Here is a 15,437-nt window from a genome sequence, read left to right as displayed (position 1 = left end):
TCAAAATAGGAGGCATTTTGAGCGTTTTGATCGTTTTTGACATCAAATGCAACGCGGGGTTTGTGATTGGTCAATAATTTGTTAGGAACTATTGAATAGCCAGTAGCCTATAGCGAGCGGTAGTACAGTCCCTCGTTACAGTCTGCGTCAAATTTGTGCACGGGCTTACGTTGTACATATACGTTAACTTGGCGCACGGGAACCAAACATAGCTTCCTAGAACATTATATCCATTAGTTACAAGTTACAAATGTATTATGAGTTGTTTTTCGTCCCTGTCTTAAACTATGTGAGACAAGGATGGCACATACATGCTCAATAAAGCTATGTTTGTTTGCGGTGTTGCCAGTCAGCAAAAATACAAAATCTCCAAGCTGGTAACAGACAACGCACAGAATATGTTTCCCCAACGATAAGGATTGCCAGCCTCTTTTACAAAGATGCCCAGTTAGTCACAAAGAGAGTGACTAGTCCGACTAACCTACAAGTGCCTATTATACAACAACCAAATTTTTTAAATTTTTTTTCATTCAACTTTTTAAAATCAAAATGACAGTCAAAATATATTTGACACTGGAATATGACCACTAATTCATTTACAGCATATTATAAATGTATTTTTATTTATACAATGACCCTAGAAGTTGTTATTTAAACACATTGTCATCACCTTTGGCGTTCTTATACAAAAAAAATTGCAACAAATTTTTATTAGCATTTTTAAAAACTTAACAAAAAAAACAACGTCTCCGATGTAGTTATGATTTTAAGCATAGTTTCAAACTTATCACCGCATATTAAGATATAAGTAAAATTCTGTTATTCTTGTGATGAAACAAATCAAAGTATTCATGTAAGGAGACCATTTCTATTTCTTTGTACTTATGTAAGTAGATTGATTAAAAATTTGTTTTAAAATCATAACTACACTTCACAAGCTCTCGATCGCTTCAACGATTATACTATTTGATGTTGAATATAAAAGGGGACGGTATTTTCCAAAATTGATTTACTTCCTACTAGAGTACCAAAAAAAAACTAAGCAATATTGACTTATTACGTCTAAACGCTCACCCGAACCTTTTTATGGACACATTTTTACTACTGGTAATAAAATGTAATTATCATTAGTAAATAAAATATTAGGAACTATTTTATATTGAAGAAGCGACGAAAGCAAACTAGACGTTCAATAAAATCTAATTATTATAATAGAAATATGGGGCGCGCATGGCAACATTCAGCCTGTAGAAATCGTCGAGACCATAAACTATAAACGAGCTCTTTAATGCCCGTTGCAGACGATGCACAGTAGCTTGCGCGAGTACTTGCGCAGGTACTTGCGCCAGCGTTCAAACGTAAAAAGATCACGCGAAGTAGCTTTGTATAGTGCCAGTGCATAGTAGGCAACCATGGACAAGCGTATGGTTTTGAATAAACTTTTTAAGTGCCTAATTCAAGAGCTAAATGGAGTGATAGCAGAGGAACTGATGTTTAGTCTGAATTCCATTTATTCATTTTTAATTCACAAACTTAAAACTTTAAGACTCAATAAAACAACCAACTCCCCAACAATCTAGTGGTAGGTTTCTACATCTTTACCAAAACAACAAACAGACTGAACTGGCGCTAGTACTGGCGCTAGTACTGGTCAACGCATGTTCAAACGATGACCAGTGAAGTAGCGCGGGGGTGAAGTAGACGGAGCGGGGGCAAATGAGTCGCACTTGCGCGAGGACCAAAGCGAGTGCTACTAAGCAACTTGCGCTCGCACTTTCACTAAGCAAAATGCGTTCACACGATGAAAATATATGCTTAGTATTAGTACTTGCGCAAGCTACTGCGCATCGTCTGCAACGGGCTTAACGGTAATATATTATTTATGCAGCAGTGTTGCTAGAGTAAAAAGTGCTAACCACTTTGTAAAACCTCACTATTAGTCGAACTAGATTTTATGAGAAATAGCAATTTAGTTTCTATTTATAAATCTAACGTCACGCGGCAAGAGAACGAGGCGAATTGCGTTCAATTTGATTCTCTTTCTCCCTCTTTTTCACATTAAGAAGCGAGATAGCATAGTTTAGCTCTACGCGCCGTATTGAATTTGAAAAAGGAAGCAGAAAGTTTAGAACATAAAGTCTTTACTACGTAGCACTTACTTATTGCTATAACCTAAGCTTACCTAGTTGCCACACGAAACCCACGCAAAATTAAAAAAGCATTCTTACAAACTAGAAAAAAAAATAGAAACACGCGTTAATTTATTTAGTGCAATTTACAGAATAAAATATCCTTCTCCAGAAACAATATTATCCAACGGGAAAATCGCCAATACCTCAACTGACAAGACACCAAAACAACCTATCCTAACTCATTTCCTCACTTTTAGTTATGTTATGCATAAGTATATACCTACTAGTATTCATGAAAAACCAATTTCTCAAGTACATATTACAGAAGATTATATAGTACACATATACAGAGTGTTTTTAATTTACAATCGTTTAATTTTTTTAATCTAGCGTGAGTTGAGTCAAAACAAAATACAACCCATTTGGATAATAGATTCCGCGTCACACCTTAGATTGAGCATCGACATGTACCCCGATCCCACTCTTATAATCTAACATTAATACAGTTCCGACCCAGTCTGGATCATATCAAACATCAAAATCGTATTCTCATGTCGTTTTTAATGGTTTTGACTTTTTTTCATCAGAATACAATTTTTTAGCTTTAGCATTAATACTGTACTATTGTAAGATTATTTAGTAGAATCAACCTACTGGTCACATTTAGGCATAGTCACCCCGACTAACAATTTCAAGCCTAGTTCACCAATCTAAGCATTAAACATGTTATTAAAATAAAAGTAATCAGCAACATCAATTTCGACTCGAGTATTGCTTTTGACTGTGTCACACATCGTTGTAATTACACTTACTTGTCTCTACCCTAATCTAGCTTATGTCCAAGTGATATTATAGTGAAAGTCAGAACTCTCACAGTACACTTAGTTATATAGTACCTATATTTACTACATAAGTTCTAGCAACAAAATTAAATTTAAAAATTTTTGCTATCCTAAGTATCGTAACAAGTTTTAACCAACTATAACTAAATGTGACCGCCTGGTAAAATATTATTTCAACCGAATCCCTCAAATGCCTGATTGAACATTACTAAAATTAATTTAAATTCAAAAGTGGATTAATTATATAGATATAATGCAGATTCCATTCTTGTGCTCGATGAAGAAAAAGATTTGCTATTTCATTCTTAGAAACATATCAAAATCAATTGTGTATATTGAGCTTGTAACGTAAAATTACACGTCTAAACGACATTTGTATAATGTAGTTTCGATCTGCATATATCTATATAATCGCTGCTGTTGTTCCTTTTATAGTAGATTGTTGTGTGCTTTTTTAAATATAATAAGTGGCAGTATGTATATGGAACACAAGTTATATTACCACATACAAAACTGCTACAAAATAAAATAATCTTTACTCAAACACCCATTCACCATTGTTATATAACAAAAGAAAGAAAGGCCCCATGTTAGAACCCTGTGGCACTCCAAATTTCATAAAGCTTTCAAATCGAATCCCGATAAAATTTCGTATGTGGTAACACTTATATTCATCTCCTATTAAATACAAAACATCATACACCGTTCACGTGAAAGAGAACTACATTTTTTCATCATATACAATTTTTCAACTAGTGCATTTGCAGTCTTTTCGACGTGTTCGAGCCGCGTGCACGCTCGTCGGCGTACGAGCGTGGACGCGGCTCAAGGTTTGAACTCGAAACCTCTAATATCAAGTAACAACTGTACAATTTTGCCACTAGTAATCTATGCCTAGACCGGGCTGTGCAATCGAAATGAACCTCGCGAGGACTATAGACAAAGCAGCACCACGCTCGCCACCGCTCCAAACTTAAACTAACGAAGCTCCACCTACTGAAACTTATATTTGCTACTTATTATTTTTTTATATATTAGAATAACTATCGGCTAAGAAATCGTCGCAATACGATCGAACGAGTCACTTCGAATTTTATGTTACAATGTCAAAAATATATATAAATATAGTTGGATATAGTGGGCGTTACTCCTAAATCTAGACATAATCAGGATATAACTTGTCGACTATACTGCGTAGCATTGCTTATTGTCGATGCGCACAAGCTGAAACAATAGAAACATTTTGTTAGTTTTCTTAAACCATTCCATTTATATTAGTGTGGTACAGGGAAAAATACAGAAATGCCAATAGTGAAAAAAGTATTTTGCGTTTAAAACTTTGCGTTTATAAAACAGCCAAATAAAACGTTTTTAACATGTTCAAATTAAATTTTATGTAACATAAAAGTTAAAGTTTAAGTCTTCATTTTAATTGCAATTCAGTAGGTACATATATTATTACTAATTGTTATTGTTCGTTTGTATCAAATGTTCCAACTTACCTAGGCTCCATATTAAACCAGCCTGTAATCCCAGACACCGCTCCATAAACCGAAAAAAACCAGCCCGAGCCGGTCCACGTCGGCCGCAACCAGCTTCTGAACCAGCCACAACCGGTCTGAACCAGCCACAACCGGTCTGAACCAGCCACAACCGGTCTGAACTAGCCACGACCGGTTTGGACCGGCCGCAACTCGCGTGGATACACCGGGGCCCGAGCCCGACGAATATTTAAACACAAAAAACACTAACACCACTGCACAATTCCAGCACTATTATTTATAATATAATATTATTTTTTTTAATATTTTAAAATTTTTTAACTTTTTATTTATATATAAAAATGCATATTTCTAAATAAGTAACACATGCACACGGCTCTGTCTGTAACGGTTTGTTGTTCACTGCGTTTTAGCTGCGACTTGAGATTTGATTTCGGTTGACGCGTTGTCTGGTTTTATCTTCGGTTTGGCCGCTGGAACAAAATTTTTTATTAGCACAACATCGTACATACTCGTGTCTTAGGTTTGGACTGATTAATCTATAAAAATCTAAAAGATATATACCAGCGAATTTTTTTTCCCTTTCAACATTTGCAATTGGCTAGTTATAACCATAATCAGATCTTATCCATTATTAAATTGGGTTTTATTTGTCCAAACTTCATTAAGTAAGTCCAAGTTTTCTGTATTGGCCATTATCCTATGGCCCTATCTTTTGTCATATACAGCGAATGATTACACAAGGTCTGCTTTCCTTTGCCTGGCATATTGGAAAATCCAGCAGAAATTGCAGTACACTGCATTATTTTTATTAGTCAGGTGGTTAAGTTAGGTTAGTATAAAAGTTTTCATCATACTAGTCTGGTTTATAACACAAGTTCTTAGATACTTCTTAAATAATGCACTAAATTCTTTATATGATCGATATAAAAACATGTATATATCTTTAAACGAGCATGTATATATGTGTATATATATATATATATATATATATATATATATATATATATATATATAATTGGAATCTCGGAATCGGCTCAACGATTTTCATGAAATTTAGTATATAGGGGGTTTCGGGGGCGATAAATCGATCTAGCTAAGAATCATTTTTAGAAAATGTCTTTTTATTCGTGTTTTATCGAATACCGAGTCGAATAATCGGTCAAATACCTAGTTAAGTATAATACTCACAGCGCGGTCGGCAGTTGGCGACGACGCTCTGCGAGCCGCAGGAGCCGGCTCGACCGCGGTTGTTGTTCTGGTTGTTGCTCGGGTTCTGCGGCCGGCTGTAACATATACACGTCAGCAACATGTTGCCAGCAACAATTTGTTCCACATTAACCTTCTAAACATTCATTAGAAACCTATCTTTTTGATGCACTGGTACGATTATTCAATAACATCTTTGAAGTTCTAATTTTACAAGGACTCTAGGACGAGTAAAAAAAATACATAATTATTATGTTATACGTTCAAACCGTACACACTAAGAAACGTAATCATCCTGGCGAAATCGGATTTAAATATGTAAATTAAAAGTTCTCAAAGTAAAAATGTATCATCGGGGAAATTGATTCATAGGCGCTGACCTCTATTATAATACGCTGGACCGGCGATCGCTATCGATAAGATATCATTTTTTTTATGAAATAAGGGGGCAAACGAGCAAACGGGTCACCTGATGGAAAGCAACTTCCGTCGCCCATGGACACTCGCAGCATCAGAAGAGCTGCAGGTGCGTTGCCAGCCTTTTAAGAGGGAATAGGGTAATAGGGGAGGGTAGAAAAGGAAAGGGAATAGGGGAGGGAAGGGAATAGGGTAGGGGATTGGGCCTCCGGTAAACTCACTCACTCGGCGAAACACAGCGCAAGCGCTGTTTCACTCCGGTTTTCTGTGAAAACGTGGTATTTCTCCGGTCGAGCCGGCCCATTCGTGCCGAAGCATGGCTCTCCCACGTATAAAAAAGATGTTCCTATTTGAAAGTCGCCATATTGGCGCTGATTGCTATAGTAAATAGTAATAGCAGTAGTGAGTGTACTTGGAACTATGTACTGTTTTGCAAATGGCCGTTGCAATTTGCTATGTAATTAGTTCACAGTACGCTCACCGCGGCGCTTCAAATCGGCACAAAAAATAGCTGTCATTTTGTACGGTATAGCCAGTCCAAGATAGAGGTCAGTGTTCATAGGCAATTGACAGACCTACGTCATTTGGTCGGATATTCAGTCATAAGCTGTCGCCTGTCTGCTAGGTTTGACGGAACGCGACCAGATTATGTACAAAGAGAATATAATCACTACGTGATTATGTAGGTCCGCAATCTGCCTATGAATCAACTTCTCTGTTAGTATAAATATTTGTCTAGATAGTAACATAAATAATAATAATAAATAGCGATTTAATAAAGAGTTGTAGTAATAGTCTTGCACCCGTGCCTGCCACAGAGCGGACCCAGAACGCCATTCCACTACAGTACTGTCGCACCGGTTTCGCAGTAACACACGCTGACACATAAGTCAAATGTTTATAAATTTATAAAAAATCAAACTTTTTTATAAATTTATAAACATTTCTGAACATTGACTACTTTAGATAAGTAAGGGCTGTCGCATCGCATATATCATCTTATCTTCAATCAATCAGGCATATCCAAACTGTGTCTGTCTGTCTGTTACCTCTTCACGCCCAAACCGCTGAACTGATTTTGCTGAAATTTGGAATGGAGACACTTTGAATCCCGGGAAAGGACACAGGATAATTTTATCCCGGAAAACTTAAGGTTCCCGCGCGATAAACGAACTTTTGCGCAACGGAGTTGCAGGCGTCATCTAGTTTATTATATTATTAAGGTGATATTATATACCTGAAGTTATTCCTGTAGGGGTGCGGGCGGTCACTCTCGGACACGGAGCGGTGTCGGTCGTATGGACGCGCGTGCGGCCCGCGACCCGGGCCCGCCGGACCCTGCGACGCCAGCAGCTCGTTCAATTGTGGCTGGATGGAAAAAAGTGATTATCATAATGTGGCCCCATGCTAAGTACCTGAAGGACTTGTGTTACAGGTACCAGACAACGGAAATATATTTAATAAGTATCTTGAGCTACCAACAGCCCACCAACTGAGCCACAGAGGTCGTCAAACACTACATAGACCATGGTTTGGCTCTCAACTCGGAATTCGTCTCATTTCGTGTCGTAGTCATGCTGAGCTCCATGTCGTCGTGTCATGTCACCTGACCGCCATATCATGTCATGTCAACATACCTCGAGCACGCGGAAGTCCTCGATGGTCTTGAACTTGTCGAGGTGCGCCTTCAGCCGCGGCTCCACCTGCAGCTCGCCGGCGTGCTTGTAGTACTAATATCATATCATGTCATTACATGTCGTGTCACCGCTACATACCTCTAGCACGCGGAAGTCCTCGATGGTCTTGAACTTGTCGAGGTGCGCCTTCAGCCGCGGCTCCACCTGCAGCTCGCCGGCGTGCTTGTAGTACGTCATGAACGCCCAGAACTTCTCCAGCCCGTACAGCTGACCTCCTGGTAGGGGACACATTGGTCAAAATCTCATACTAACTTACAAGCTTGGGGATGGGATTAATAAAAAGAAGGCCGAGAAACTTGACAGCGTGACGGCTCTATAATAGGTCCTTTAACTAAATTTTTTGGACTTTACTTTTTTTTCCTTGTAATCACAACAAGTTATAATACTCTCTCAATAGTAACCCTTACCTTTCTCATAATCAGCGAGCGTCTCGGCCTGGAAGTGCTGGTAGAGCTCGGGGCGGAACTTGCGCTCGAGGCCGTACGAGTAGAAGCGGAAAAGGCACTCCAGACCGTACCGGAAACCGGCCGCCGCGTCCTCGTTCGCCAGGGTCCTGTGGTGGGATAAGGGGATTACAATAATATATGAAATGAAGAATATAGTATAATATACATTGTTTTTAAATTCCGTTGCTACTGTCACAGCGAACTTTATACAAAGGATATTATACATACTATTCACACACCCTTAAGTATTATCACTGTGTTTTATTAAGATCAAGACCGTTTTCAAATGTGCTAGAAATAATAAAATTATTTCTAGGTTTATTAGATCACACCAATGCGTGCGCGGCCCAAGTGTATCGGCCAATCAGAGCCAATCAGAGCCTTTCACACTCTAAAAATTCAACACAAAATAAAAACTTGAGAGGTGTTAAGGGACACCCGGATGGAACGAAGTTGTATTCTGTGACAGAGAAATACGCGCACGCCGCAAGCCATGCGGCGCGCGTCGTTACAACTATTGATCTTAATTTATTCCGTCTAGCCCCCTTTTGCAACGCGCGATAAGGAACTTCGTTCCAATACTTGTCTATTAAATATGTAATGCGAATTAAGCCTCTTATTACTATTTCGTGACGTATATTATAAGTGTACAAACCTGAACTCGTTGTACATGTTCCTGTTGAAGTGGTCCCGGAGGAAGAACGACCAGAAGCGGAACAGCGTGTTCATCTCCTGCGACTGACCGATGCCCAGCTTCTTGCGCTCTGCAATAAAAACGTCATGTTATTGAAATATGTAAATATTTTATGTTAAAGTTGCTGTCTTTTACCACAAAAAGATGTGCCAAGAAGATGGGCATGTATAAAAAATCTAAATCGAGCTAACAGCATAATAATATAACTGACATAATATTATAAGCCATGTTGTCAATTAGCCTATTATAGTAAGGCGAAAGCTATTTGGTCATCAGGCTATTTTGTAAAACGATTCTGTAACTTCATTTTGTCATAATACTAGGTATTTTGGCAAAATAATTCTTATAAAGTCCCGTCTTAGAACAGGGAACTATAGAGTATAGAGGCCTTTGTTATACTAACAGGATGACGTAAAGGCCGAGATTTCAGCAATATTTAGATTATTTTTAATCAAGTTCTCTCTTTTTTCGTTTTAGGAACGAGACGGCATGATATTTCAAAAAAGAGTTGACTTTATTACTAGCACGAATGGATTTCACGGTATTTTTTTTATTTTACTATACCATATATATGACAGGGTTTATTTTTTTGCCATTTTTGCTACTATTTGTTTCATTTTGTTTTAGTTTTAGACAATATTCTGATAAGAGGTATTCTCACCTTTAAGACACCTCGAGTGGTACTTGTGGTATGCCTGCTGCGTGAAGTGGTTCTCGCGGAGCAGGCCGTGGCTGGGGTGGTGGAACGCCGGCAGCGCCTGGCCCACGGAGCCGCACGATGAGCCCAGCGTCGGCGACGTGCCGAGCGACGACCTGGAGTCGACATGGGATTATAGACGAGGGGATCAAAAAGATTATTATAGATGTAGGACATCATAGATTATAGACGAGGCTTATCAAATAACAACGTGACATGAGTGACCCCATATAAATCTAATACTTTTATACAAGCAATTCTTGTATATTATATATTAATAACGGGGATCTCGGAAACGGCTCTAACTCTTGCTATTGTATTAAAATGGAGTACACAGTCTTGCATATTATGTAAAGTCTGTTCTTTACATAGCTTCAAGATAGATAACCATGATTGCGAAGCTGTCACCAAGCACGATCATGGGCAACCATCGATATGCCATAACCACTCACCCGGTGCTGTCGCGGTGTGGACGTCGGTGTTCGCGCACGTCCATGACCCAACCGATATGGTGCTCCACCGGCGGGTTGAGGCTGTGCCGCGTCTTGTGCTTGCGGCTGCTGCTGCAGGAGAATGTAGGTTATATTCGAGGTTTAGAGGATTATAGTTCATAAGAACTGAAATGGTTTGATCTTTAGGCACCAGCTTGTCCTTAATTATTATGATTTCAAAACGAAAAAAAGAATCTTAAATTCTTATATTGCAAACCTTGACTAGCCTAACTTGTCAGGAAGTGGTGGTGGTGAACCAGCACCTACAAGTGGTAGAATAAAAGCTACTTAGATGTTTGCAGCATGGACAAACTCACATGACATCAGTGGCGTGCGGGTCCTTGCTGGCGGCGTAGAAGCGCGCGGTGCGTCGCGGCCGATGCGCGCCGTCTTGACTCTGTTCCTGTAGGCAAAATACATAATATTATATTTACTACTTGTTACAACCATAATGTTGAAATTTACTTTCAAATACATATTCACTTGATCTTTGAAAAGACGACGATCGAATACTTTAAGTACTGCATTTTGCCCCTAGCCGGCTGCTTCAACTAGGTATCTCCGACATAATATTTATATTTTTTCCAAAATTGGTTAGGACAGCGCAGGCTGACTGTCTTCCGTCCCACTGGGTAATGAGGAGTAGAGAGTGCTCTTGTGTACTGCACACACACTCCGGCACTATAAAAATTACTAACTGGCCTGGTTTCAATGAAACCGGCCACCGCCAATGAAACCGGTGTGCGAGTCATTAATATGGTATACGCTACCTGCGGGCGTCGCGGCGCGGGCGGCGGCGGCGGCGGCTCCTGCGGGTTGCGGTGTCGTTCGGCGGGCGCGGCCGCCTCGAACTGCTCGCGGCTGATCACCGACACCGTGCGGTACGACGAGCTCCCGCCCCCACCACCACCAGCAGCACCCTGGGTAACACACATTGTCATATTATTACAGCTTTTTATTTTATTTGTGGAAACTTACAGCTATATTAACAAGTAGTTTTAAAATAAAACAGGAATGCCAATGACAAGTATTCACGCATATAAAATACAATATAAAAGTTAAACAGGACACAAACATTTTGCATCCATTATAGATGATTCATATTCAATGTTCTCCGAGCGAAGTAAATTCAAGTTCTCTAGTACCTGCGACAAGTTGTTTTATATTCACATAGTTACCCATAAACTTAAATAATTCTGGCAACGTGGTTGGTCAACTCAAGATGAATGAAAACAGAACCAATTTACTAACAATGTAAAAATAAATAAACTTACAGAAGAGAACTCATTCCATAAATCTTCCTCATAGCGCCTCAGACCATCCGTGATCACCTGAAAATATTTAAAATTTGTTAAATAAAGATAATAAATCTTAAAAAAATAGACACATTCTTACAGAATAATAATTATTACTAGCTGTCCCGGCAAACGTTTCTTTGCCATATAAAGTATTTCGCCCGTATTATTTTATTGAAGTGACTAAATAAGTATGTCACCATGGCAACGTCCATCGCTATCCCGTCGTACAAACAATTGTCACCGTCAGTCTCGAGTTGTAATAATTTACTATTATTTATTCAACAAATGCACTTATCAATATAAAAAGTACCCAGTAGCCGATTCTCAGACCCACTGAATATGCATATAAAATTTGGTTAAAATCAGTAAAGCCGTTTCGGAGGAGTATGCTATCTAACATTGTGACACGAGAATTTTATATATTAGATATAACTTCAAAACTTCGCTGTTTTATCATCATCTTGTCTAATATATTTAATCCATACTAATATTATAAATGCGTAAGTATATCTATCCGTCTGTATATCTGTCTGTAACCTCTTTACGCCCAAACCGCTAAATCGATTTTTCTGTAATTTGGTTTGGAGATACTTTGTGTCCCTGGAAATAACATAGGATACTTTTTATCCCAAAAAATGTACGGTTCCCGGGCGCTTTTGGCGCAACGGAGTTGCGGGCGTCATCTAGTAGGAAATATTTTTTGTTGGTTAAGTTTAATATAGACTGCTTCTAAGATCATCAACAATAAGTAATAACACACAAAATATTTATCTTCATTTCTCCCGTTCAGAACCCACCTGCTCCAAATCCTGCGTGATCTTGGTCCGTGTGGACCAGTCGCCCTGGCGGTCGTGTCCGTCGTGTTTGGGCTGGCGCGCGACCGTCTGCGTGACAATCAGCAGCCGCCCGATGTCGCGGTCCGACAGCTCGAAGTCGGATTCTTCATCGTCAGACCTGGACATACATACAGAATTTTACATCATGCAGTACAGTGTAAACTGAAGGCCGTGCCTTTACTTTAGGCTTGGCTGGGGTATTGCTGTGCCCCCAAATTTTTGACTGTTTAAAATATGCCTAGTGCCTTTCAGCAGTTTTTTAATCCGCGAGTATAAGATTAAAGCTTCATCTTATCAAACAGTAAACTGGTATTATCATTTATCATGTTCGTCAAACCAACGTCAAACAACCGACTTGGAGTTTTGACCAATTATAGTTTGTGCGTTTTAAGATGATATGGGTGACTTCTCATATTCCTTGCTACGGGTTTTTTTTACAAGAAAACAAAAAAAAAATCAAAATGTAATAAATTATATTCCATCTACAAAAACAAATGTTTCCTATAATTGTAAATGAATAAAAATGAAAAGTTGCTAAATGCTAACTTATTAATATAAAATTATAAATTTTAACTGTGAACATTACTGTTACGAAAATATTTCAAAAATGTCAGATGCATGAAATGGAACTTATGCCAATAGAGATTGACACTGTTGAATCGAAATCAAATCGATAAAAAGGGCGGCCATTTTAAATCGCCGGCGCCACTCTGAAACTTCAGTACGAAATCGATAATTTCGATTGCAATTCCTTTACGAAGTGATTCGATATTTTTAAATTATCGATTAATTTTCTTAGGTAACATTCCTACTATTGTCAATTATAATGTGTCACCCATATCACCTTAAAACGCACAAACTATAGAAGGTACTTGACGTTGAATTGACATTTCAAAATAACACAAGGCGTATGTTTGTATTGGCAACTAAGCTACAAGCTGTTGTTACTTCCAGGTGTACATACCAGGCGTCGGTGAAGGTGTTCTGTCTCGGCGGCGGCAGGTCGAGCTCCTCGTCCAGTTGGAAGTGCAGCTCCTCGCGCGCCTCCTCCTCCCGCTCCCCGACCACGCCCCCAGCAGACGACGAGGGCGCACGCTCGCGGGAACCGGCTTTCGTGCGGCGCTTCACCTGCGGACACGTATATTGTTATGTAACTGTTTTCTTTTTCTCCTGAAGGCAGATCATAATGTAGTATAGCCCAGCGGGGCTAAAATGGTCGCTTTGAAGAATCATGATATGAATCATAATATGATTCATTTTTCTAAAATCGCAAAATGCAACTCTGCTTGCAATTCATTTCTGTATTTTTGTACTGATTTGACATTTGTCAGTTTGACAATTCATTTGCTGAATTGATTGAGAGGAATTGCTAAATGTGACTGCGACCCTTGAGGATCTATTGTAACTAAATATATAAAAATATTATGTATATGTTACGTAATTCATATGCGTTTAAATAATAATGCCTCCATGGTACAGTGGTTTCGAGCTAGGCTCTTAAGTTGGGAGTTAGTGTGTGAATGAAATGTTGTTTCAATGTTTGGTTGGAAAGCAGTCTGATCACCTCATTGTCTGACAAGTAAGATGATCCATGCGTTGGATGGGCATATGGGCATGTAAAAAATTCTGAGTCTAATCTCTCTCCTGACTATTGTCGGTCATTACATAACGTTATGTTACGTTACTGTGAATGTATTCAGCTTAAATGCGAAAATAGCGTATTAAAGAAATATGTAACATAGACACAGAATACAGTCGAAAAACATAACGCGTAGATCAATTAGTGTAGTTCCTAGCTTAGCGTAATAATAGACCCTTATATAGAATATTTTACAAAACTACATACCTCTGTCCAAACATCAGAATCGCTTTTCTCAGATTTTGGGCTTCCTGCTTGTTCGTTTTCCTGAACATTGGCTTGGTCGGCGCTTGGCTCCTCTATAATAATATAATTTAGTGAATTGATGAAAAGAAAAAATACTTTTAATTTTAAAAGCAAAAAAGGATTAGTTACAATGAATAATAAAAACTAAGGAAAAGTAACTCCCATACTTCAACCGTTTTGAATTTGGTTCCTTTTCGCACACTACAATATGGCAATAGCAACAAAACACTAACACTCACGAAATAAAGCCGTTGACATTAATTGTCACTTTTATATTTACACAAAATTGTGTCCCGAATACATGCATAGAGTATGGATGTATTCGGTTCACATTTTGTAGACTTGTGGACAAATTTTTGACACAGTTATCTTCCTTAGTTTTTATTATACGTAGATTTGTAATAACTATTGATATCTCTTTTCAAATGGTCTAACACCAATGCAAATAGTTGTTGACAATAATAAAAATAATGTAATAAAGAACGCTGGGAAGGTGTACCTTGTCTCCGGGCCTGCGGCACGAACTCTGGCACGTCGGGGTTGAGGTGGTCGTGCGGCGCGCCCAGCAGCGGCGACACACCGCCGCGCCCAGTGCGGAACATTCTGAAAGGTGGAAAGAAGAAGGTTAGAGAAGAAAACGGAATCTATCATAAGTTAGAGATAGCGCACATTAGAGACACGACAGTTTTTAGACAATCTTGTTTCACATAGACGAGTCGGACTTTACGATTAAAGAGAAACAGTTGTGTCTACCACGCGGCGCATACCAAGACGAAACTGTTTTGTCTTCGATGACGCATCGCGTAGCGCAACGCATACAATTGTATATTCATCCTCGGATCAGACTAGGTACACCGCTAGACAGTTTTGTCGTTGATGTGCGCGCTCGCATACACTTAAAAGTCAAGCCGACAGGCGTTAGTCAGACTTGTGGCCGTGCATTTCTTGTACGCATTAGACAACTTTGTCTATGAGACGTTTTGTTTCAAATGTGCGCGTCTAGTAATTTATATTATGCGATAGTCTGTCTAAAAACTGTCGTGTCTTAAATTTGCGGTCGTACTTAGCTAGTTCAATACGCCAAAAGTAAGTTGTTTTTGACATCTTTTGATTATTTCACATACAAGATACACTGTTCCAGTGCATAATGTTCCATCATTATAACATTTAAATTGCGTTCTTAACTCATAACACATTATACCTATGCCACTTAATATGGCTACTTAGCGGCGACATCAATTCGGTCAAACGCACTCTCACTTCATATCCGGTCCGTAATCCTGTCAAAACA

General features: G+C 38.9%; 1 protein-coding gene and 1 long non-coding RNA gene across 7 annotated transcripts in view; one reads left to right on the top strand and one right to left on the bottom strand.

Annotated features, from left to right (window-relative positions):
- Window positions 1-2,492: 2,492 nt before the first annotated feature.
- Window positions 2,493-15,437, bottom strand: part of LOC121736615 (la-related protein 1) — an 81,213-nt gene continuing 68,268 nt past the window's right edge. For 3 of the 6 annotated variants that reach the window (XM_042127929.1, XM_042127933.1, XM_042127935.1), the window contains 16 exons: window positions 14,646-14,749; window positions 14,108-14,199; window positions 13,226-13,389; window positions 12,223-12,379; window positions 11,402-11,458; window positions 10,898-11,047; window positions 10,445-10,530; window positions 10,089-10,199; window positions 9,601-9,752; window positions 8,901-9,009; window positions 8,207-8,352; window positions 7,878-8,014; window positions 7,340-7,470; window positions 5,668-5,762; window positions 4,477-4,949; window positions 2,493-4,198 (listed from right to left, as the gene is read on the bottom strand). In XM_042127929.1, coding sequence (XP_041983863.1) covers window positions 4,876-4,949; window positions 5,668-5,762; window positions 7,340-7,470; window positions 7,878-8,014; window positions 8,207-8,352; window positions 8,901-9,009; window positions 9,601-9,752; window positions 10,089-10,199; window positions 10,445-10,530; window positions 10,898-11,047; window positions 11,402-11,458; window positions 12,223-12,379; window positions 13,226-13,389; window positions 14,108-14,199; window positions 14,646-14,749 — 1,765 coding nt within the window. In that variant the 3' untranslated portion in view covers window positions 2,493-4,198; window positions 4,477-4,875. Of the gene's footprint in view, window positions 4,199-4,476; window positions 4,950-5,667; window positions 5,763-7,339; window positions 7,471-7,739; window positions 7,806-7,877; window positions 8,015-8,206; window positions 8,353-8,900; window positions 9,010-9,600; window positions 9,753-10,088; window positions 10,200-10,444; window positions 10,531-10,897; window positions 11,048-11,401; window positions 11,459-12,222; window positions 12,380-13,225; window positions 13,390-14,107; window positions 14,200-14,645; window positions 14,750-15,437 lie in introns of all 6 variants that reach the window. The other 3 variants (XM_042127930.1, XM_042127931.1, XM_042127932.1) reach the window with 3 other exon arrangements.
- LOC121736641 lies at window positions 6,833-14,911 on the top strand. The gene is made up of 3 exons (XR_006037049.1): window positions 6,833-6,844; window positions 14,487-14,490; window positions 14,801-14,911. It is a non-coding gene; the product is annotated as an uncharacterized LOC121736641 (long non-coding RNA).

The sequence above is a fragment of the Aricia agestis genome, chromosome 19 (genome assembly GCF_905147365.1).
Source record: "Aricia agestis chromosome 19, ilAriAges1.1, whole genome shotgun sequence".
Classification (NCBI taxonomy): Eukaryota; Metazoa; Arthropoda; class Insecta; order Lepidoptera; family Lycaenidae; genus Aricia; species Aricia agestis.
This window is presented reverse-complemented; position numbering and strand designations above follow the sequence as displayed.